The 23,759-nt window shown below is 57.9% G+C and overlaps 2 protein-coding genes across 8 annotated transcripts in view; one reads left to right on the forward strand and one right to left on the reverse strand.

Annotated features, from left to right (window-relative positions):
• Positions 1-15,803, forward strand: part of GRIN1 (glutamate ionotropic receptor NMDA type subunit 1) — a 38,107-nt gene extending 22,304 nt beyond the window's left edge. Inside the window, exons 13-20 of one of the 5 annotated variants that reach the window (XM_059865274.1) lie at positions 524-636; positions 1,126-1,274; positions 2,052-2,209; positions 2,581-2,742; positions 4,411-4,520; positions 5,528-5,673; positions 7,286-7,537; positions 14,238-15,803. In XM_059865274.1, the coding sequence (XP_059721257.1) occupies positions 524-636; positions 1,126-1,274; positions 2,052-2,209; positions 2,581-2,742; positions 4,411-4,520; positions 5,528-5,673; positions 7,286-7,537; positions 14,238-14,306 (1,159 nt within the window). In that variant the 3' untranslated portion in view covers positions 14,307-15,803. Of the gene's footprint in view, positions 1-523; positions 637-1,125; positions 1,275-2,051; positions 2,210-2,580; positions 2,743-4,410; positions 4,521-5,527; positions 5,674-7,285; positions 7,538-8,276; positions 8,556-11,155 lie in introns of those variants that run through there. The other 4 variants (XM_059865273.1, XM_059865275.1, XM_059865272.1 and 1 more) reach the window with 4 other exon arrangements.
• Positions 7,753-20,188, reverse strand: LRRC26 (leucine rich repeat containing 26). Of its 3 annotated transcripts, none has more exons than XM_059865276.1 (3): positions 19,409-20,188; positions 15,296-15,369; positions 7,753-8,181 (listed from the first exon to the last, which is right to left on the reverse strand). In XM_059865276.1, the coding sequence occupies exons 1-3, from the start codon at positions 20,100-20,102 to the stop codon at positions 7,942-7,944; spliced, it is 1,008 nt and encodes a 335-aa protein (XP_059721259.1). In that variant the 5' UTR covers positions 20,103-20,188; the 3' UTR covers positions 7,753-7,941. The 3 variants fall into 3 exon arrangements, with proteins under 3 accessions (XP_059721259.1, XP_059721260.1, XP_059721261.1); XM_059865277.1 differs by lacking the exon at positions 7,753-8,181 and adding an exon at positions 8,445-15,160; XM_059865278.1 differs by lacking the exons at positions 7,753-8,181; positions 15,296-15,369 and adding an exon at positions 16,715-18,501 and having other exon boundaries at positions 19,409-20,174.
• Positions 20,189-23,759: the final 3,571 nt, after the last annotated feature.

Raw genomic sequence — 23,759 nt, forward strand, 5'->3', positions numbered from 1 at the left:
TGGCCCCTCTAGCTGCCTAAGCTAAGGATGTGGATATCGGGGTACCCATCATGTGGGGATGTGGGAACACACCTGTCAGAGCAGGTGCTGTGCAGATACCTGACCAAGGGGACTGTCAGCTTCTGGGCTCTGAGAGAATTTCCTCTTGGCCTTCCTTGGCCCTGTGGCAGCTCCTCTGAGAGCACCTGTCCCTGCATCAGCCCTGTGCCCAGAGGCTTTGATGGCTGATCTGCAGGGAGCCCTCTGTGCTGCAGTGGGAGAGGCTTGAGCTGGCCAGGGTCAGATGATCTTTCTGGTCTGCAGAGAGTGTGATGGCACCAGTAGCAGTGTGAGCCAGTGAAGGATGCAGGTCAGCACGTGGGTGTGCCAGGCACTGGGACAGAACAGGGAAGAGCTGCCTGGGACCAGGCATGGTCTGTAGGAATGAGTGACACAGGGCTGTACCAGGACATGTAGGGCACAGTGGGGAGCCCTGGGAATCAGGGTGAGGGGAATGACAAGGATTCTTCATCTTCTTTTCCAGCCCGTTTGGCCGGTTCAAAGTAAACAGTGAGGAGGAGGAAGAAGATGCCCTGACTCTCTCCTCAGCCATGTGGTTCTCCTGGGGAGTCCTGCTGAACTCTGGCATTGGAGAAGGTGAGTCACAGCTCACAGCAGGACTGCTCTGCCCTGCAGCCCAGGCTCTGAGCTGGGCAGGCTGGGGGAAAGCCCCTGCCCTCTTCCACGGCCTCCCCCTCTCACATGGTCCATCTGGGACCTCATTCCCTGAGCCTTCACTGGAGCAGGCTGGTAGGAGATTTGGTGGTGCTGAGTGAAACACATTTGTGGCAGTTGTCAGGGCTTCCTGCCAGCCCCAGCACCGGATGGGAAACAGGGCAGGGAAACTTGGGCTGGATGCCCTGCCCAGGGTTACCCACCCTCTCAGGGTGGCACACAGCGTGCCCTGGAAGGAGCTGGAGGCTTTTTTTTTTGGTTGTGGCAATGCAGAGGCTCCTTGCACACCTGCTGGCAGAGCAGATAGATGGTGCACATCTGCAGCTGCCATTGGGCTCATGAGGATTGACACAGCTTTGGCAACCAAGCCAAGCCCTCGTGGCGCCACTGATCTCTCCCCTCTCCCTGCAGGTGCTCCCCGGAGTTTCTCTGCCCGTATCCTCGGCATGGTGTGGGCTGGCTTTGCTATGATCATTGTGGCTTCATACACTGCCAACCTGGCAGCCTTCCTGGTGTTAGACCGACCTGAGGAGAGGATCACAGGCATTAACGACCCCCGGGTAACAACCCCTCACTTGCTTTCCCCTTCCCTGGGGCCTATCACATGGCCTGTGGCTCCTAGAGCCCTGCTTCACCACAGCTGTGACCTGTGCTGGGGGGGTCAGACCCAGAGAGCTCTGCCTGGGCTGGTGCTGATAAGTCTGAGCCCTTACCCTGAGTGGGAATGGACAGACATGGGCAGGGATCAGCAGGAAGACAACCTGTCCAGAAATAGCCTGTCTGCAGTCAAAATGCCTGCCAGTTCCTGGAGAGCCTCCTCTGCCCAATGAGGAAACAATTCATTATGGATGAGTTATAACTAATGAAATTGTCCCTGCGGTGCGGTCAATACTCTCCATATGCCTCAAATCCATTTCCTGCTCTGGCAAGGACACAGCCACAGCTCATCAGCCCAGGCATGAAGGAATGTGCCCTGCAGCAGCACGGACCCACAGCATCCCACACTGTGCTGTGTGCCCTGCCCACAGCACTGCCAGACCCATGGCATCCACGGGCCTCCTGCACCCTCAGTGCCACTGTGTCCCTATCCCAGAGCATCCCCTGCCCCAGCACCATGGTCCAGAGCATTCACTGCCCCAGCACCATGGTCCAGAGCATTCACTGCCCCAGCACCACGGTCCCAGAGCATTCACTGCCCGTGGCAACCTTGAGGAGATCAAGGTCTTCTCTAGGGAACAGGTCCCTGAAGGAGATGGGAGATTAGGAAAGAGCTTTAGGGTGAGAAAGTTCTGCTGGTGAAGGACGGAAAACATTGGAGCCCCGCCCTTGCCTTCCAGCTGCGCAACCCCTCGGATAAGTTCATCTACGCCACGGTGAAGCAGAGCTCTGTGGACATCTACTTCCGACGGCAGGTGGAGCTGAGCACCATGTACCGGCACATGGAGAAGCACAACTACGAGAGCGCTGCCGAGGCAATCCAGGCAGTGAGGGACAAGTGAGTAGGGAGAGACCTTGCCTGGCCAGGCTGGAAGGGCCTCAGGGACCTGCAGCTGGGTGGAGCAAGCAGGACAAAGCTGGAGGGAGCAGTGCCAAAGCACGGCTTGATGGGACCTCCGAGCTGGTGCTGGGTGGGATCTGCCCAGTCCTGCTGTGTCCCAGGGCTCGGTGGGGAGCACAAGCTCTGCGTTGGGGTGGCACAGTGGGAGCCCTGGCCATGGCCTCCCTTTCTGGCCTCTTTTCTTCCTTCAGTGCAAGGCTGGGTGGCTTCAGTGTTTGTTAGGGCTGGGGGCACCCTCGCTGCTCCCACAGAGGCTGCAGACGAGCTCGGCTGCCCAGCCTGACCCGTCCCTCCTCCTGTGTGTCCAGCAAGCTCCACGCCTTCATCTGGGACTCGGCGGTGCTGGAGTTCGAGGCCTCCCAGAAGTGTGACCTGGTGACCACGGGGGAGCTCTTTTTCCGCTCCGGCTTCGGGATCGGCATGCGCAAGGACAGCCCCTGGAAGCAGAACGTCTCCCTGGCCATCCTCAAGTCTGTACATGGCTCTTGGCGAGGGACTTGCCTCAAATGCTGCTCGTGCCAGGCACTGCCAGCCTCCGCCCAGACCTCTGCGGGGGCAGGGGTGCTGGGGGCTGCCCTTCCACCCTGACAGAGGGACATTGAGTGACTGGGCTGGGCACCCACAGCCTCAGCTCCAGCTCGCAGGGCTGGGGAAGCAGCAGGGAGCTGGAGGGAGGGCAGAGCAGGGCAGGGAGCAGGGTCAGGGCCAGCCAGGGCCGTAGGCAAAGCGAGCAGAGAGCAGCAGGGCCATCCAGCAGGTCTGTGTGAGCAGGGTGTGGGTGCTGCCATCGCCCCGCTCCTCCCTCAGGCTCAGCCTGTCCCACAGCATTTCATTGCCTTGGCTTGGTCATGCAGGGCTCTTTTCTTTCAGCTCTGGCTACTCCTGTTACACAGGGATATGTCCGAGTCCAAGGCTTTTACAGCAGCACTAACCTGCAGTGTGGGGTGTCACAGTCAGCCTGATAATATGGGTGAAAAGGGATTTCCTTCTTTTACTTTGGCAATGCCACGCTCATTGCAGACAGAAAAATGTCACGGTGGAGAAACAGGCAGCAGGGAAGGAACAAGTGAAAGGAGGGAGTCCTGGGAGATTCCTTTTAGGAGAGACAGGGTCAGGAGCCACAAGGGTCCTGCCCAAGATGCAGAGGTGAAAGGCCTGAGGGAGAATGGTCAGGATGTAGAAGATGGGCAAGACCCAGGGAGCCATGGACCCTGTGTGGGATGATCTTAACATGGTGAGAGGTGGCAGCAGGACAGATGGGACTTGTGACCACCATGTAAGAAGCCTGAAGAGGCTACAGGAGTCCTCAGTATCCTCCTGGGAGAGGGTGGGGAAGCCCAGGGTTACAGATGGCCCAGGAAGGTGGTGGGGGTGTACCAGGAACAAGAGGGAGGAAAGTGCAGGGAGCCTGTGGTGGGATGTGTGCTCTGTGCCCACTCCATCCCCACCAGCTGTTCAGACAGGTACTGTGAGGACATGGCTTGTGTCCTCCCAGGCTGTGACACTGAGCTGTGACTGACCTGTGACACTGCGCTGTGACTCTGAGCTGTGACACCGAGCTGTGACACTGAGCTGCTGGGATGTCCCAGCCCTCACTGTGCACTGCAGGGAGCTGCCAGGCAGCAGTGCCCTGGCCTAGAGGGTGCTGGGGGTCACCAGAAAGGACTGGGGTCCATCATTGCCTGGACTCCAAGTGGCCCTGGCAGCAGAGGAACCATGCAGGAGGGAACTGGTAGATGTGGTTCATGTCCACTCCCTGCAGCCTTCTCCAAGAGCTCTTGGAGCACTGACAGTTCCATCCTTCCTTGGGAGCACACCTTCCCCATGGCTTACACGTGGCTCTTTTGGCAGCAGGCACTACCCCAGAGCTGCTCCAGGGGCAGTGGGGAGCTGTGGGTGCCTGCTCACAGCACTCTGCTGTGTGTGCCCACGCAGTGCTGGCAGCCCCTGCAGACAGCCCACACACACCTGTGCAAAGGTGCACACACACAGCCAGCACATCCCTGGTTCCTGTGCTAGGTGGTGCAGGCAAGCCCAGAGCCCTAGGATGGAGGGCATGAAGGCACAAAGACTGTGTGCCCCAGCTGCCTGTGGCTGGTCCCCAGTGACTACACTGTCCTGTCTCCTTGTTCTTGCAGGTCTCACGAGAACGGCTTCATGGAGGATTTGGACAAGACTTGGGTGAGGTATCAAGAGTGTGATTCCCGTAGCAATGCCCCAGCAACACTCACCTTTGAAAATATGGCAGGTTTGTTCTGCAAACCTCTTTCTCCCCCTTCACTGGGTGGCCTGCTTTTGCTCAAGACATCCTCCCTGGGGCTCTCCTCTCAGGCCAAATCTCTGCTTCTTCTGGGTTTGTGCTTTCCTAGTGCTGGGAGGCTGCTGAGGTGGGCTCCATTCCCACCTTGCTCAGAACAGTTCCACAAAGCTTCCCCCGCCTTCCCTGGATGCCCCTCTTGCCAATGGGGCTGTGGTGTGAGCATGGCTCCCCTCCCTCTGCCCTGGCCGAACTGTGGCTGTCACAGTGCCATCAGAGCTGGCACCAGTGCAGAGAGGAGAACAGCACCTCGGGGGAGGTGAGTGAGAGCCCTGCTGCAGGAGGGAGCTGGAGGCCAGGGGCAGTCCCCCAGTCCCGAGGAACCCTGGGCAGGGCCAGAACAAGGATAATTGATAGAGAGGGGTTTTCATCTTGCAAAGACTGTGAGAACCCTGAGACAGGCTCTCCCTTTGCACTGAGGTGGTGCTGCTGGTCCTACAGCCAGACAATGCAGTGATTAGGGATGAGAGGTGTGGGATGGGACCCCATCTGCACTAGCACTGCTGGCCAGCTACAGGCAATGGAGAAAAGGGGTATTTTGCTCCATCTCCTCAGACACCACTCCAGAAATGTCAGCCCCAAGGGTTGCAGGCATCCAAGGACAGCACAGAGCTCTGTGCATGGCTGTGCTTCATGATGAGCACCAGGGCTGGGTTCTGGTGCAAATGGCCCCAAGGTCCTGGGGATGGGGTGTGCCCTGGGGCTTGCTGTGCCTGTCCCCATCAGCGCTGCGGGTCAGTGCCCTGTGCCCTCCCAGAGCTGGCAGTGACACCCCTCAGGTGCCCAGGCTGTGTTCCCCTCCCGGCCCTCCAGGACTGTGGGGGGATGGCGGGGGGGCCCCGGGTTGGCAGATTCTCCCATCACTGAGCATGATGCAGAAGAAATGAGGGGTCATGTTGCAATTCCACTGCCCCCTGTAACTTTCCTGCTTATTTCAGGTGTGTTTATGCTGGTGGCTGGAGGTATTGTTGCCGGGATATTTTTAATATTCATAGAGATAGCTTACAAAAGGCATAAGGACGCGCGGAGGAAGCAGATGCAGCTGGCGTTTGCGGCCGTTAATGTGTGGAGAAAAAACCTGCAGGTAGGACAAACCGTTTTTAGAGCAAATCTCCACCAGGTGCGTTTTCCATTCCTTCACCAAATCAGTGAATGCAGAGCTGTGGATTAGCATGGGGCCCTCTGTCCCCCACCCCGCCCCCCGTAGCTCCAGCTGGGTTAACTCGGTGCCTGTTAAGCTGAAGGGTAGTGTCCCTGCCTTTTCCCCAGGAGCTGCCCCTGCCTGATGCTGTCTTTCCCAGCAAAGCTCCAACAGGGCAGAGGCCTGGCCCAAACACCCGCAGTGGAGCTCAGGGTGGGGACTTTGCTCTGCTGGGGACCATGTGCCAGAGCCACACCTTGCCCTGGCTGAGCAGGCAGTGCCAGCAGGGCTCCTTGCAGGTTCTGCCCTGCAGCCCGGCTGCAGCCACACTCACCAGCAGATGGGAAGGTCAGCCTGCTGCCACTGACCATCCCTGCCTGGCGCTGAGGTGGAGGAATGCTCCAGGGATAGTTTCCATCACCTCCCCTTCCCTGCCTGCTCTGCAGCAGCGTGGTAGCCCTTGCTATACCAATTCCAAAAAGGACCAATTCCAAAAAGAGGTGGTGCGTGCTCTTGTCCTTTGGAGACAAGGACATCCCCCCACACAGGAGCCAGCAGTGCCGGTCCCTGTCAGTGCCAAGCCTCCCTTGGTCTCCTTTTATGGGGCTGTTGCTCTCCCAGGCTTCTCCTGCTGCTGGAACATCTCTGTGCCGCTCAGGCAGGGAAGCCCAGGAGGGTCAGAGGTGCCTGGCAGTGACACTGAGCCATGGGCATGTCTGTGGGCCACCAGCCTCACAATTCCCTTCCCCTGCTGCTTTTGGGGCTGAGCCCCACAGTGCCCCTGAGCCCAGTGTAGGGCAGCTGGAGACTCTGTCTGAGTTGCCCAGGCTGGTTTTTCCCTTGGGGAAGCGCAGCGGCGTTCACAGAGTGAGAGCTCCTTTAGGTGGCTAAAGGACACTGCCGCCTGGAGCAGAGCCAGCGAGGCAAAGAGAGAGAAAGAGGCTCGGGGAGCCCCGAGGAGCCCGGCGGGGCCCTGGGGAGCAGCGCTGGCTGGGGCTGCGGGGGGGCTGCCCGAGAGCAGCGAGGGGAGCACAAGGCCGGGCTGCTGCATCCTGAGAGCTCACTGGGTTCAGTTCACCGGAAAGAGTCTCGGAAAAGCCATTTCTCAATTTTTTTTCTCCTTTTTTTCCTTTTTTTTCTTTGCTTCCAAAAAGCAGCAGTACCGAGGGGGTTAAGGCTGCTGGGACAGAGCACACTAGTCGCACTGCCATTTTTCACTTGCCAACCTTCTAGAAAATACTGCACTGGGTCCTTGGGCAGAGTCTGTGGGACTGTGAGCAAAGCATGCTGCCCTGTGGGGGTAAACAGCCTCATGGTAAAGAGCCGTTTGACATTGTAAGACTTTTCCACAGGAGGAAACGTCAGAGCACTAGTATCTGGTACATTGCTAGAAGGTAGGCAAGTGGAAAGATTTATTTGTTAAAACAAACAAACAAAAATAATGGTTTTTGGGATCACAGTTTTGCCATGGCTATTTCCTGAGATGCCATGGAAGAAAAAGACATTTCATTCCATTCATCTTGCTTTCCTTTCCGTTTGTGCATGTCCGCAAAAGAGAGAACTGAGAAGGAGGAGCAAATGTATCCCCGAGCATGCTCTACGCACCAGCGGGATACATTTTGGTTACCCCCGTGCGGTAGCAGAGCCAGACCTGGTCACTCCGTCCCCCGTCGGAAAGGTCACACTCATTGGCACCAAAGCAATTGGGGAGGACTCGTTGCCAGCGCCCGGCGCCGAGCGCGGCCGGGCCCCCCGGCCCGCGGCCCCCGCACCATGGCGGCTGGTGCTCCCAGCCTGCGCCAACCAGGTCCGACTCGCTAACTCCAATGCCTACATTTTTCAGTTCTGTTTCTCTTTGAGTTCATCCCGACCCGACGACATCATGGCACTAACGCTTTGCTTCCTCCCTTTCTTTTCCTTTGTATTTTTTTTTTTTTTACTTTTCTTTTTCTTCCAGTTTCCTTTTTGTTTTTTAGCCTGTTTTACTTTGGAAAACAAACCAAACCACCACCAACAACCACGTTCGGCTTTGCACAACTGCATCATTTGAATTTTTGAACACATTTTTTTTACAGAATATTCATACAATGACTTCTCTTTCAATGCAGTCCTCTCTCTCTCTTGTGGCACTAGGATTCAGCCTCAGAAAAGGCCCTGAGCACTTTTTTTTTTAGTGGTAGGTGCAGCATCTCACGTCTCGGTCCAGCCAGGCTAGCGGTGGAAGCAAGGGGCAGAGCGCCAGGCAGAGCATCCCCAGGAAGCGAGGTCAGCTGTGCCGGCCTGGCTGCAGACATCAGGAGAGCAGGGCTGCCTCCCAGAGGGGTTCCCAGCGCTCCAGACGCGAGGCCGGCCCCCCGTAGCTGTAGCAGTGTGGTGGCTGTGCCGTAGCCCTGGGTCACGGAGGCCCTTGGAGGACTGGGAGCGGCAGAACACCTCCAGTAGCTTTCTCACCTAAATGAAGGCCATGACACGGGGCAGTATTCAAATAGATTTAGAGTTTCCAACAACACAGTAGAGATCTAATTACTTATACATATTCATTTTAGGATAGAAAAAGTGGTAGAGCAGAACCTGACCCTAAAAAGAAAGCCACTTTTAGGTCCATCACCTCCACCCTGGCCTCCAGCTTCAAGAGACGTAGGTCCTCCAAGGATACGGTAAGAGGAAGAAGAACAATTCTGCCCTCTCTCTTTCTCTCTCTTTCTCTCTTCTGCCATCCCATCGACTGCCACACACCCATCCCGAAGCTGCCAGTGTACATGCATAGCTCATGTTCGTCACCAGTCAGTCAGTCAGTCAGTGAGTCAGTCATCCCGTGTACCTGAAAGGATGCTGGGATCCTGGAGGGCAGGCAGGAGGTGGCTTGGAGTCCTGTGATGAGTTGGGAGATGCAACTGAGTTTTTGTTTTGTTTTTTTGTTTTCTTTTTGCCTGGATGATTTCTGATGTTCCTCTCTGTGCTTCGCTCACCTTACCGGTGCTGACCTCTTGAAACTGATGACATTTTTTCTTTTTTTCTTTTTTCTTTTTTTTTTTCTGTTCCTAAGTGTTCCTGTACCTGTTTGTCATTGTATGCCTAAAAACAATCACCCTGATTTAATTTGGGCACTGTGTCACCTCACCAAGAGCCATGCGTGTCACACTCTCTACATGTGATTTTTGTTTGTGACAATTAGCATTCGGAATAGTCCTCGCACAGGAGTGACAGCTGTCTCTGGTTATCATCAGCAGTAATGCAGCTCTAGAAAAGAGACTAAAAGGCTCCAAAGAGGAGGTTGTTAAAGACCCAGCCTTGGTTCAAACTTGTGTTTTCCGCTGCTCTCACATAACCAGAGAAAATTTCCAAATTGCTGCCTCTAAAGCCAGCTGTTTCCAAATGTGCAAATGTGTCTGCTCGTGCTGGAGCTTCAGACACTTCAGCGTCAGGTTGGGCTGTTGGTCTGTCGGACTGAGCCGTGTCCCTCTGCATGTCGCCGTCTGTTGTATGACACTCTGCACTGTGGCTACTCTGTTGTCTCGTGTGGCAGCGCCCGCTGCGTTTTGCTGCCCGACCTCCTAGCGCGCCGGGCTTGCCAAGATCACCTCCCCGGGGCGACCGGCGGCTTTGTGCCGGGGTTGATCAGAGCAGGTCCCCGCCAGGCTGCCCGAGGCGCAGCGGGGACGGGGGGACGGTGGCAACGCGGGGAGATGTGGCCCCCGTGGCGGGGTGGCCCGTCCCCGGCCGCAGGCTTGGGCGCCTCGGGGACAGCATGTGGTATCGCAGGGGGTCTCGGGGCCACGGCTGTGTGTGAGAAATGGAGGAGGCTACCCTTGACACCAGCGCAGGCTCCATACCAAGAAGCTCCTGGAGCACCCCTGGAACGAGGCCCTGGGGACAGCTGAGCCCTCGGCCGGGCTCGCTTGCCACCATGTCACACAAAGTGCTCCTCTCACTGTCACCTCGAAGCCTGGAAGTCACGGGGGGAACACCCACACTCTTCCCACTCATCATCTGTACCCCCAGGGAAGATGGGCATCCCTGTCATCTCCTGTGCTGCTTCTGTGCTCCCGGGGTGGCACCTTGTCCCAGTAATGCCCCCATGTCTGGGGTCCCCTCTCCCCACTGCTGCACCCCCTGGGCAGCTCTGCAGGGAGCTCACAGGGTGTGTCTTTGTGGCCTGAGCCAGGACCGAGGCAGAGGAGACAGAGATGGGGTGGGTGGTGCAGGGGGTGGTGCAAGAGTGAGGAGGAGGGACAAGTAGAATGCAGAGAAAATAGAGGGGAGAAAAATATGCAGAAAGATCTGCATGTGCTGAGTAGACCCCCATGTTCTGTTGTGTTTGAACTACTCCACAATTAGGAAACCAAGGAGTCCTACCCTGGGAGAGCAGCAACATGATGGTGCCCTGGGCACCTGGGGAAACCAGTGCCACCGGTGAGCAAGAGGAGAGGGGAGAACCCAGGAAACATGGGGCAGCTGGTGTGTGGCACCCCTGGTAACCCCCACATTGCTCCTTCTTCAGGGAATCATCCTGATCCTGCTCCATGGTGTGGTAACCATCCTACACCAACCAGCCCACAGCCCTCTCTGCCCCAATGCCCTGAGCTGACCAGGCCCAGTGCCCATCTGCACCACAGGTCCCATGGATTGGCAATGGAGCTGTTCTCTCCCCTTCCTTGGGATCCAGCACAACACAGGGCTCACCATGTCTGGGTCCCAGTCATGCTCTTCTTGGTACATTGTTCATGGGCAAATTGAGGAGGGAGATGACCCCAGCCATCCCAGAACATGGTCACCACTCTGGGGGTAGCTGCATGGTCAATTATTCCCCACTGCTCTGAAGCCCGTCACAATGCTCTGCCTGCCACAGGGTGCCATGGACAGAGTCCCAGGACACGTTCCCCAGGGAAGTGGGCTAGCTGGGTCAAGAACAGGCCGATGGGGTGAACATCCAAGCCAGCATGGCCAACTTGGAGGCTAGCAGCTATGGCAGGAGGTCCGTGGTGGAGCGAGCTTTGTGGTGATGTTGGGCAGACCTGCTGGTTGCTCTGCAGGGTGAGCAGCCAGCGGGAGCGGGGTGCTGCCACCAGCTCATGTCACAGCCTGTGCTTGGTGACCTCCACTTCCATGCAGCAGCCCTGGCTCAGAGACCCCAACACCCTCCTGCTGGAAGGCCCCATGAGTCCATAGCATGCTGGGGCACGTTGCCTGGGGTCCTTGTAAAGACGAGAAAGCAGCGAGGTGCTCTCTTTCATGATGCTCAGCAGAGCTGCGGGCCCACACCAGGTCTTAGATGGGCAAGGCTGGAGAGCCCTTGGGGCTGGAAGGCCAGGCTGACCCCAGCCCCGCGGGCTCTCCTGGCTAGCAAGAGAAAGACGCAGACCTGGCGGCCTTGCTTCTTTCCTTTCCGTTGTCGGGAGTTTTAAAAATGGATTCTGCTCTGCAGCCCTGCAGAATGGTCCCTCAGGAGTGCCAGAGAGACAGGCTGGCACCATGGAGCCAAGACAGCCCTGGGAAGCTTCCACCCCACTCTGAACGTCCTAGCGCCCACCATCACCCGAGCTGCACAGCCTCTCCGCGGCACATCATCCCCACCGCCCCAGGAGGAGATGCATGTGTTCCCCATAGGCAGCTCCTGCAACTCGAGTAGCACTGGCAGAGCTGACGTGTCCATCCATCGCAGCCACCCACGATACTGCAACCCCACAGACGCCATGTGAGACGCATAAACCACACAGACACCTCCGAGCCGGCACATTGCGTACAGACACGATCGAGGTGCACAGGTCCCTTAGCCCCCCGCATCGCCAGCCCCCGCAGAGCCACACTGCCAGCCCCAGCCCCCGTGACACAGCAGTGACACGCGGCCCACGGCACCGCCCCGCCGTGGGGATGGTGCCCGAGCTGGGCAACAACCGAGGGGCTTCCTGGAAAAGGTCACCTTTTCAGTGAAGGATCAGCTGTCCCAAAGCCAAACGCTTCTTGGCTGAGAAAGAGCCTAGTTTTTGGCCCAAAAGAACCAAAAGTAGGTCAAAGACAACTTTTTTTTTTTTCCTAAAGGGAAGTTGATATTTTCTACAGCAAGATCGCATTTAGCTGGAATCCTAATTTTTAATGGAAAAAAACCCACAACAACAAACTAAAATTCTTCCAGAAAATCTTCCACCAGCCAGGGACTACCATATGAGCCCAGTTAGGTTGAAGTCATTTTTAAAGACATTAAGTTCTTGTCTATATTTTCTTCCTGGTTGTCATTTAAAGTTTTTGGTGCCTTCACTTCACTTCCATACCTTAACATGTTTGAGTCTCTTCTATGGTTAATATTGATTAATTTCTTGGCTTTATAATGTTTGGTTTGGGGATTATTGCACCATCCCTGTAACGTAATTTACCTTAAATTATTGATATGTGCTTCTAGCATTAGTCCTACTTTAACATAGTTTTGATATGATCGTTTTCTTGCTTTTTTTTTCTTTTCCTTTTTTATTTTAATTTTAATTTTTATTATTAAAATTGCATGCATGAACTTTACACACAAAAAAAAAAAAGTAAATGAGAATGTTACCCTGTGATAACTCTGTGATTGGAGGAGATATGCTTTCAAATCAAAAGCCATGCTCTTGTATTTTAATTTTTCTGGCCAGATTGCCCATTTCGTTTGGTTGTTTTAGCATTTCCCACCCCCAGAGCTGTGCAGAGAGGCCAGAAGGCCCCAGCCTGCCCTGCTACACCACCACAGCAGTCACATGCACACGTGCACCAAGGCACACGCACTCACACAGGCACACTCCGCTTCTTCCACCCCCCTCACATCAGGCAGGATGTTTAACAAAGGACCTTTCTTCTACCCATTCATTTTTGTATCTCCAGTTCCTCCTTCTACTTCACCAGTGAGTCACAGCCTCTCCCCTTTCCCAGTCACCTCTCCTCCCTGCCGGAGTCAAGCTCCATCCCACGAGCACACACCTCTCAGCAGCTCTGCCATGGAAACACTGCATTTAGCTGGAATCCAAATTTTTCAGGAGGAGGGGGTGGCTGCACCCGATTTCAGGAGAGAGGGGTGTTTTTTGGTGGGCTGCTGAACAGCCACAAAAAGCTCCCCCCAGGGCAGCAGAGTAACATCAGGATGCTCCCGGCGACTCTCTGTGCTGATGGGCAATGGCTGAGCTGTTGCTCCTTAGCAAGGCAAGGCTATGGCCAGGAATTCCCAGAGGCTCCATTGGAATCTTAGCCAGTGCCCTAAGTGGCAGGGTGATCCCCTGAGAGGCTCCCTGGGTGTCAGCGTGTCCCATCTTGGCACTGGAGATGGGAGCGCGCTGGCTCCCGGCCCTGCCCCAGCTGCTCCCACCGAGGGGTCCCGGGAAGCACAAATCCGGGCTGGGCAGGGCAGCCCCAAGGAGCCCCTGCAAGGCTCGGTGGGTGGCAGGAGGCAGGGTGTGCAGCACACAGGGTAGCCACAGTGCCAGAGCTGCCGGCAAGGCCACAGCCACCATTGACCAAAGCAGGGCAGGTGAAATCCGCCACCGAGGAGCCCCCCTGGAGCCCCTCAAAACATCGGCCCTCCTGGGCAGGGTGGTGCAAGGGCTGGGAAAGTGTCACTGGAGAGGATCTGTGCTGCTGTACATGAGAGCCACAGAGACCCTTTCCTGCCCTGGCACCGGTTTAGGACCCCAGAGAGCAGTGCAGGAGGCTCCAGCCCACAGCAGGGCTGGACAGAGCTTCCAGCTCAGGGTGTGGAGTTTGGAGAGTGGAGCTGGGAGAGGAGGGGAGTTTGGAAGGAGGAAGGGAGGAAATAACTGCCCCACTGTAAATTCCTGCCTGGGGAGGAAGGACGTTTTTTCTTGCCCATTGATGGGAATTTCTGCTCTGCCCCCTGCTTGCTGATGGGACTGCAGCAGAGGAGGGCTCTCCCATGGCCCCTCCCATGCTAAGCCTCCCCACCTGCAAGGAGCTCAGAACCCCAAATCCAGACCATGTCCCCAGCACAGGTCGTATTTTCACATTAGCAATCAACACCACACTTTATCACAAACCAACCACCCCACACATCTCACCTGCATGAAAGGATAGTCACGGCAGGGTCATTCAAGCAAGGAGGTAAAACGCCCTGGCCTCGAAGCACAGCTTGATCTGGCATCAGAGAGGTGCCAAAACCCAGCCAGACCCTCCAAACACAGGTTCAGGCGTGGGCTGGGCTGATGAGTCACAGGCTTTGTTTTGTAGCCCTCCCAGAGCAGAGAGGGCCTGGCTCAGCGGGTGACGTGGCAGCCACACTCTGCAGAAGCTGCACTACGCTCCTGGGTGTCCCCTCTGCCCAGCTCCAGGGTGCCTGGAGAGAGTCTGCAATGACCTCTGCACAAGCGTGGATGGCACTGGGAAGGGGACCTCAGCCAGCAGCAGCTTTCAGGGCGTTGCTTCACCCCCAAGAGATATCCTGTAGGGACACATGGGATAGAAGTGGCAGTGGGGACAAGTGCCAGAACTGCCTAACACTCCTTTCTCTTTGTCTGTCTATTTGTGTGTTGCAGCAGTATCACCCCACCGACATCACTGGCCAGCTCAACCTCTCTGACCCCTCAGTCAGCACTGTGGTGTGACCTTCTCCCCGAGGGCCATCAGTCCTTACCCAACACAGTAGGAAGGCACAGCCAGGACTGCCTTTCAAGGGACACTGATGGGTTCTTCTGGGTGAGATGGGAGGAAAGCATCCTTCATCCATACACAGTGACTCCATTGTATATCTCCCTCCCTTCCTAGGCCTGCTGCCATACTCATGCCCCAGGAAGCACGGCAGAACCAGGACAAGGTTTGGACTTCACTGTACAGAGATAATTGCTTCCAAACAGTGCCACAATGATCAGAATTGCCACTGACTGGCTCCGTGCAAGGGGAAAGGACTGCAGAAGGCACATGGTGCCTGCTCTCCCACTGTAGCAGGGAAGGGTTGGTGCCAGACCACAGGCACGTGCTTGACCTCACAGGCTGCAGCCTTCTGAGCACACACAGCCCCTCAGACATGTGCTCCGCGTCTCCCACCACCTGGAGAGCTCCACGGTCCTGCGGAGCTGGAGCAGCCAGCTCCTGGTGTGGCAGGTTGGGCACATGTTCCTGCTGTGCCGAGTGACCCTCCCGTCTGCCGCAGGGGCTGGAAGATGTGTGCTCTGCTCCTTGCCGGGGATGGACCCTCTTCCCCTCTCCCCCATCGTCCCGTCCGTGGTCCGGCAGCAGCAGGAGAGCTCCCGCCCTGCAGCCCTCACCCCTGAGCTCGCGGTACTCCGGAGCCGTGGAGTGCCGCCAGCCGAGACCCCGGCTCCCACCTCTCCTGCACAGAAACATCCCCAGGACATGGCCACGGCCAGCATGTAGCACTCACACAGCAGCTCTCCTGGCCAGGAATTCTCCACGGGAAATGGCTCTGGATGGTTGCACTGACCTCTACCCCAGCTCCACACTGCCTCAGCACCAGCAATGCAAGGAGAGATGCTGCTGCTGGTCCCGGCTCGCTGCGCTGCTGCAGCGGCCCCCCAGCCTGTCTGCACTGCCGGGGCACCACGGCCAGCGCTGGCGGCTCCCCTGCCACCCTCACCTGCGGTTCAAGCTTGCCAGCAGCTCCCGCGGCAGCCCTGCGGCCCCAGCTCACGGCGCTCCGTCTGCCTGAACCTGGAGACGTGGAAAGCAGATCCCAGCTCGGGAGAAGGAACCGAACGGGCCAGGCTGACCCCGTCCCTCCCCGCACCGTCCTCCCCTCGGGCCCACACGGCCACCCCGAGCAGCCTCCCCGTGGGCAGCGGGGCTGAGCAGCGTCTCCTGCCAGTCGGAACGCCCACCTGCAGCGTGGTTCCCAGCCCCGGCGGCACGGATTGCCTACCCCCGGCCCCAGCCTGCCCCCGCGGGCAGCAGCCCCGCAGGCAGGATTTCACATGGCAGCTGAGGTCTGTGAGCATTGTCCCACCGACTGCTGTGGCTCCATCATGTTCATCTAGCTCCAGCTGAGAAATCGGACCCATTCTACTTTATACGTCAGTGTTACATTAATACCAAGTTTTTGCAAGAGCTCAGTAAAGTCTAGACTGGATCATGAAGTGGTTTATTCCAGAGCTGTGTGCCTCTTTCTGTCTCTGACTTCTGGAAAAGCTGGCGGGGAGCCCTGTGGTGAATCAGAGCCTCACCCAACCCTGTGGCAGGGTCTGCAAACAGTGGAGGGACAGGAAGGGATGGAGAAACCAGGAGGGAGAAAGCCCAGGGGCTATAGAGGAGACTGAGAGGGAAAGGGCATCCCCATCCTGGGATACTCAGGTGACAGAGAGCCTGCACAGCCAGGCTGGTGCACAGGCCCTGCAGAGAGGGGACAGGGACAGCATGGAGCTGTCCAAACACCAGCACCATGACAGCTGGCCCTGTCCCACCTCCATCCTGGGGAAAACTGTACCCTGCCACTGCGGGCTCCATCTCCTGGAAGGCAGCCTTTGGGAACAGGGGATGGACTGCAGGGATGAGGGCACTGGGGAAGTCCCCACACATCAGCCCATCCACAGGGAGGTCCGTCAAGGGATCTCCAAAATAGGAAGGTCACCCAAGGCTGAACTGAAGGAACATCACCCATCCACAGCATCTTCCCCTTGTGCTGAGACCTCCAGCCCAGCCTCCATGGGGGCTGAGCTTCAGGATGCTCTGAGGGAAGGAGCAGGGGTCAGGTGGCCATGCAGGGTGGCAAACAAGGTCTTATCTCCAAATGGAAAGCCCAGGCCTTCCTGGGAATAACTGAGCCCTCTCTAGAGAGGGTCTGGGAGAGCTGGGATTGCTCCTGGGACGGGCAAGACGCAATCCCGACAGAGGTCCTGCAGCCCTCCCAGGTGCAGGGCTGGCAGCACTGGAGCAGCTGATGCCTCCAGCAGCTCCCTGCCAGCCCCCTGCCCCACAGCAGGGAGGAAGCAGGAATCTGGCCATGTGGCAGCACACAGGGCTGGCTTCGCTCTTAAAAATAAAAACAGGAGCAAGCCCCCACTGAGGTGACGCCTGGTTTATTCATGTGTGATTCACTGAACCCTTGCCAAGAGCCCACTGAAGGATGCACTGACTCCTGCCACAGCCCTGGCAGGTCCCAGCTCTTGCATGGGCAGGAGATGGAGTGGACAAGGCTGGTGGTCACAACATCTCATTGTGGCTCTGATCATCTTGCAGTGGGTAAGAGGTCAGGCCAAAAAGGGCTCTTGTTTCTCCTTGAAAGGTGTTTCTGTCACCTCAGCTTGTGGCTTTCTCATGGAGCTCAGCTCCAGATCCTTCCAGGCCACCTCCCAGCATGCTCATGGAGCACTTCCAGCAGCATTTCCACAGGAAAGAGGAGGGAGCAGGGCAGGGAGGTGCAGGGGCAGCCCCAGCCCCGATTTGTGGGTGATGGGGGGTGAGGCAGCAGCCAGGGCTGCTGTAAAGGGCCCCTGTAAAGGGCTTGTTTGTCCCCACTCCCAGCACTGAGCTAACCCCACACCTTGGCTGGGGATGAGCTGTAGCCTGGGGAAAAGTTCTTGAGGGAGAAACCACTGTAGCCTCTCCCATCCTTTGGCAGCTGCTCTGCCCAACCACAGCAGTGGCAGCTCTTCCTGGCCCTCACCCCAAACTTCTGCCTCACCCTAGACCTTGGTTGTTGGCTGAGCTGTCTCAGCACCAGCATTCCTGACTCAATAGAAAAAAAAAAACATCAAAAGGAGCTTTTTGCAACCAGCCCTGTCCTTGGGCAGCACACTGACAGGACTGGCATGGTCTGACAGCCCCATGGAGGCTTTGGAATGCTCCAAACCACCTAGAGATCTTCAGGTGCACCAAAAGGCACACAGACAGCTCTGGGGTATCCTAAAAGGAAAACAATGCCTGCCAGGACACAGAAGCCAAACATGGCATTTAGGTGCAGGAAAAGCCAACTCAAGGAGTTCTGAGGGCACAGGAAAAAAAAGCACTGAGGCTTCTGGGGTCACTGAAGGCAGTCAGAGGGTGCAGGGGGCACCAAAAGGCCCAAGGAGCAAATGAAAAGGCACACAAAGGCTCCTGGGCTGCACCAAAAGGCAAATGGTGACTCCTGGGGTGGCCTGAAAGGCACCAAGAGGAATGTGGTGTGTCCTGGGATGCACACAGGGATTCCCAGGCTGCACCTAAAGGCACAGTGAGGCACATGGGGCACCCTAAATGCACACTGAGGGACTGGGCAGCACTGGGGGCAGGACAAGGTGAGAAGGATCACCTGGATGCCCCCAGGAAGGGGATATGCAGATCTGAGGGTGGCCTTGGGGAGCCTCCCTAAACAGTGAGAGCACTTTTGGTCAGCCCGTGCCCTGCAGGGAGCCGAGCTAGAGGCTGCTCCCCCCTGGCAGAGGCAGCTCAGCACCATGTTGGGGGACTCTGAGAGAACCCAGAGCGACTCCAGGAACAGAACTCCCTCTGGCTGCTCCACAGGGATGGGTTTGCAGCAGGTGGGTGCAGGGAGCTGGAGAGGGGCAGGGATGGAGCCCAGGCTGGCCAGGGCAGGGCCTGGCTGGGCCCCTCAGTGCACCCTGCAGATGCGGGGTCTCCTCCAGCAGTGGGAGTCCCGGCGCAGGCTGTGGTAGAACACGACCAGGGAGCCCAGGAAGGTGCAGAAGAAGATGCTGGCCATGAAGGAGAAGGGCCCGATGATGAAGGAGGAGATGTATTGCTGGGGGGACAGTGAGGTGTCCTGGCACTGCGTGAAGGACTCGTCCCCAAAGGCCATGATCGGATACTTGTTCAGCTGCTCTGGAGCTCTGCAGCGGAGCAAACTCTTCTCTGGAAGAGAGAAGCGGTGCTGGAGGGAACACTGGGCAGCTGGGAAAGGCAGGGGCCAAGGACAGGGGGATGGCAGGTTGCATGGGACAGATGGCACCAGGGCAAGAGAACAGGGGCCAGCATCACCAACATCACCTATGTCAGGGTACAAAGAAGGGGAACAGTGAGGTTCAGGAGTCCCCTGAGCGGGGTGGGATGGGGTGGGATGGGAGGTGGGCACAGTGCTGGAGGGGGCATAGGAAGATGGATTTGGGCAGGAGGGTAGGAGGGGCAGGCAAAGGGGAGGGACTGGCTCCCAAAAGACAGATGTAGGGAGCAGTGAGCAGCCAGCCTGGAGACGGCACAGAATGTCCCAGCCAGAACAGGTGCAGTCACACATCCAAGTGGGAAGCAAGCAGGAGGGGGCAGCAGACTTTGCTGGCAGAGCTGTCTTTCACTGGGGCTCGTGGGGGAAGAAATGCAGGATCAGAAACAGATTGCTGAAGACTTTGGGGAAGGGGCTGAAAGCACTGCATCCTGGAAGGACCAGCGGCGATGTGCACCCTGACACACGGGCTCCACTTGCCCCCCCAGGTGCCATGTGGCAGGACTGGTGCCGCTGCTGGGGCCAGCACGAGGTGCCTGTTCCTGGGACATTGCACAGCCCTTCTTTCCAGGCAATCCCTGCTGCTGACCAGAACCAAAATGTGGGCACCAACTGAGACCCAGCGGTGTGTCCACCCAAGCAGACACGGGAGCTGGCATGACCTAAGGCCAGCTTCTGGGGGACCTCACCCCAATGGCACTGCCCACCCAAGCCCCCAGCCAGCTGGCAGCCAGGGTGCTGGGTCTGCCTCAGCCCTGGCAGGGTGACCAGCCAGCATGGAGTGGGCGGGGGGCTTGGGGACACAGCGCTCTGGGCACTCACCTCGCACTTTCTCCCTGTTGTGGCTGAGCCAGCGCCAGAGTGGCAGGATGCTGCAGCTGCACACCCAGGGGTTGTCCTGCAGGAGAAGTGCCCGGAGCTGGGGCAAGGCGCCCGGCACCCCGGGCTCCAGCTGCTCCAGCCTGTTGCTGACCAGGTTGAGCGTGGCCAGGCTGGTGAGGGGCAGGAAGGTGTCGGGGGTGAGCACGCTGAGGTGGTTGTGGCTGAGGTCCAGCTCCTGCAGCGCCCCGAGTCCCAGCAGCGCCTGCGGGTGGATCAGCTCCAGGCGGTTGTGGGCCAGGCTGAGCAGCCGCAGCCCCGGCAGCGGGGGGAAGGAGCGGGGTCCCAGCACGGTGATGAAGTTGTAGCCGAGCCACAGGGCGCTGGTGTTGGCCGAGAGGCTCCAGGGCACCCCGAGAAGGCCCCGCTCGCTGCAGTCCGCCTCTCCCGGGGAGCAGCGGCAGGCGGCCGGGCAGGCGGCCGAGGGTGGCGGGCGCAGGAGCAGCAGCAGGGCCAGCACGGGGCCGGGGAGCCTCCGGCAGCCCATGGCTGCCCCCCAGGGCACAGAGTGCTCCCTGCCCCCACGGACAGGCTCCCTAGAGCCCCACGCCTCGCCCAGCCCAGCAGTGCTGGGCCGAGCCCGGTGGCGCTGGCTGCAGATGTCGGGCAGCGCTCCGCTCCCAGCAGCCGCTCGCATTCATTCCCCTGCTCACCCGGCTGCAAACCTGGATGGGGCTCTGCTCCCGGACCCGGTTTTCCTCGGGGTGGAGCTGCACTTTTTTCAGCAAATATTTTTGCAATGATGCTTGCCCTGCAAGGTGTGGAACCGTGCCCATGTCCCTCCCTCCGGCAGGCACTGCTCCAGCCAGGTAAGCAGCCAGCTCTGCGTGGCCTGGGATTAACTGCTTGTGTGTGGTGCTGGCTGGAGAGCTGGAAATCAGCAAATCCAGATCCATCTCTAAGCCATCATCCTCCCCAGGGGCATCCCCCACGGGCATGCTGCCTCAACAGCCAGGTACAGAGGGGTGTATGGGCCCAGGATCCCCATAAGTGGCTGAGTTACCAGGAAAAAACATAACTGGGACAAAATCATATCATCTGCAGGTCTTAGCCCATCTTTTGTGCTGTCCCACCATGCCCAGGGGTCCTCAGTGGGGAGCTGTGCTGGGAACTATGGCCCACCCTGCTGAGCCCAGCCCTTGCCCAAGCCCTGTCTGCCCTGCAGGAGACCACCAGCCATGCCAGCATGAGGAGGGCTGGGATTACATCCCATGGGCACCTTCCTCCTTCCCAGAAGTGGAACATGCCCATGTGCACACGCAGGGTGACGCAAGAGCCCCCAGTGAGAAGCATAGCAAAGGTGACCTTGCTGGGCTGCAGCCACCCAAAACTGGTTTGCCCTCCCCCCAGCATGGCAGTGCCAGTTCCATAGGGCTCAAAGTCTGCCTCCACCCTGTTTACACCCACTCTGCTCCAAAGCCACCCAAAGCCTGGCTGCTGAAGGCTGGGCTGCTGTCACCTCTCAGTGCCACTGCCCTTGGCAGAGCTCAGTGGGGACTGGGCAACCAAGGGACATGGCTGGCAGCACCTCATCCCACTGACAGCCAGAGGGGGGGCCCAGAGCAGAGACACTGTTTCCACTCACACCCATCAGGACCCCAGTGGCCATGGTCCCAGAGGAATCCCTGTCCCTCTGCCCCATTGCCAAGGGGCTGGATGCCCAGCAAAGCAGGGCACAGTTGCACCCCAGGCCAAGGCCAGGATGTTCCCAAATCAGGGACAGAAGCAGCAGGCAGAGGGTTTATTAATAGCATCCCGAGGAGCTTTGGTTTGTTTATCTATCCTGCAGCAAACTCGCTTTGCTGCATTAATCCCCATCTGGAAATAATTCTGAGGAATCCTCCAGCCCAGCCCAGCCCCAGGGCAAGGGCACAAACCCACTGCCACGTGAAACTGCTGCCCTAGCTCGTCCCATCCACAGCCACAGGCTATATGGAGACCTGAATTTTGAGGTACTCCTGTCCCAAAATGCTCTTCCTCCCCAGGACCTTCATTGCCCACTCCCTGCATCCATCTGGAATCAGGTGAGAAGTGCAGCATTCATGCCAAAAATAACTCAAGCCACTATTAAAAGCAAGGTCATTTGCATCTTTTGTGCAGAAAGAGCCCAGGAGGCTGAAAAGCCTGAAAACTCAGCTCCTCTGGAAGCCCCTTTCTGTCACCCTGATGGCATGTGGCAGGAGAGCTGTCCCTGCCAGGGACATGGCCAGACATCATCCCATGCTCGTGGCTGGCTCTACTCGTGTTCTCCACCCACTGGCTGCACCCTGTTGCCGTGGCAGATTGGGGACATGTGGGGTTCTGAACCCCAGCAGTGCCACCACTGCCCTTTTCCACCTGCTGCCAGTGCTGGGGTCCCTGGCACTGCCCGTTCCTGGAGCATGGGGACCCAGAACCACGCAGGAGGAGTCCAGGCCCCTGTCTCCAGCCAGAGCAGGGCCCACTGGTGCCCTGCTCCCCCTCCATGATGGCCCTACCTGAGGTTCTGGGCTCCACATGGAATGTGGCAGGACAGGCTGCTCTGAGCAGCTGCTCTGCCAAGCCAGCTCGGGAGCCTGTGCCAGGGGAGGAGCCCCCAGGGCACAGCACTGAGCACTGGCCCCTGCTCTTCCCAAGGGCCAAATCAGGGTGTGCAGCCAGTGTGCCAAAAGTGTTCCCAGAGTGATGGAAGGGATGATCCCCTCCTTCAGGGGCTGGCTGGGAGCAGGGGGACATCCACGGAGGAAGGAAGCAAGGGCCAAGCCCCCCGGAGTGGCTCTGGTGCTGGGGGCAGGCAAGGAAGCAGGGCCATGGGGTGTGGGACAGACAGCCATGGGTTTGGTCACACAGCACTGCGGGACCCAAAGGTGCTGGCCTGAGCACAGAGCTGCTGGCCCCTCTGCAGGGAGAGATGGGCCCTTCCTGCACTCTTTCCAGCGCCCACTGTTGAGTCTTTAGGGAGAAATGGAGATAGAGGGGGAAGTGCATTAGCACTCAGTGATAGCTCTTATCCATTCCTTGAAGGCTTTAATTTCTCGCACATTCACATGTAATTAAAGGTCCAAGGCAGGACTCACATGGAATTTCTGAACCATCTGCCCTGGGGCACCCCAGGTTTGTTCTTCTGGGAACTTCTCAGCTGGGACTGTTTTATGGCGGGTGACACCAAGTGGCAGCACCCACCCTCTCTGTGCAGGGGTGGGTGCTGTCCACAGCTGATGGAATCCTCTGGCTGCAGCCCTGGCCCCAGCACAGGGAATATCAAAGCATCAGGACTGCCCAGGAGACACAAGGTCCCTGCCAGCCCCAGGGAGGCACAGGCTGGGGTCCCTTGCTGAGCCCTGAGTGGGTTCCTGGTGTTGGGGTTTTGCAAGAACTCATAAACCACATGGAAAACAGATGCAGAAAATGATCCCTGAAGAACTGTAAAAGCTGCCCAGGCAACACCAAGCCCTGGCCAAGAGCTGTTTCAGTATCACCCTGTGCAGCCCAGCGCTTCCAGTTTGGCCCCTGTTAACTCAGACCAGCTGCCTGGGCTCTTGTCCTTGCACCCTGGTGTGGAGTCAGGCAGGGAAAGCAGGGAAAGCCATGCAGGCAGCAGGGCACAACTGGAAAAACAGCAGCAGGGTTTGTGTGTGTATGTGAGGAAAGGGTCAGGCAGGAAAAGCCAAACCTGGCATGAGCCACAGAGCACGAGGCCAAGCAGGAGCTTCTTGAGCTCAGCTCTCCTCCCACAGCAGAGCAACATCCAAGGTTTCCTAACAACTCTGTCAACCTCGATTTCAACCATCCTACTATCCCAATGCCAAAATTTTTCATGCAGATGGCCAGCAGAGCAAACACTTCCAGCACAGCAACCCAGCAGGGCAGGTCACTTCTCCCCCACCTGCCACAGGCAGGGCTTGCCCTGGGCCAGGATTGCCAGCAAACAGGACCAGGATGTGCAGCCCACTGGGACCAAAGCATCTTTAACAGACCTGGAGCTCTCAGGGTGCTGGACACACCCCATGGCATCACTGTGCCAGGCCCCTGTCCCCTGTCAGGCGGTGCTCGGTGCCACTGTCCTTGCTGAAGAGCCACATGCTCAGGGGAACAAAGCATGAGCCAGGCTGTGCTCAGGGTGTGATGACTGGACCAGACTTCTGAGTCATCAGCAGGGCAGATGGGCAGGATGAGGGGGTGGTAGCATCCTGATGCTCTGCTGCTGCACCCCAAATCCGGACAGGATGGACAGGAAAGCCCCGCCCAGGCTGAAGCCCTTCCTAGGCTGCCGGCACAGCCCAGCACTGCGGTCCACAGTGGGTCTGAGGCACGG

The sequence above is a fragment of the Haemorhous mexicanus genome, chromosome 21 (assembly GCF_027477595.1).
Source record: "Haemorhous mexicanus isolate bHaeMex1 chromosome 21, bHaeMex1.pri, whole genome shotgun sequence".
NCBI lineage: Eukaryota > Metazoa > Chordata > Aves > Passeriformes > Fringillidae > Haemorhous > Haemorhous mexicanus.

Bases quoted from the DNA above. Each gene is read 5' to 3' on its own strand.
- LRRC26 (XM_059865276.1), bottom strand. From the start codon at position 20,102: ATGCGAGCGGCTGCTGGGAGCGGAGCGCTGCCCGACATCTGCAGCCAG. The intron at 15,370-19,408 runs GTGAGTGCCCAG...CCACGTCTCCAG, and splicing joins CAACAGGGAGAAAGTGCGAG to GTTCAGGCAGACGGAGCGCC. The intron at 8,182-15,295 runs GTGAGGGTGGCA...GCCTTCATTTAG, and splicing joins CTGGCAAGCTTGAACCGCAG to GTGAGAAAGCTACTGGAGGT.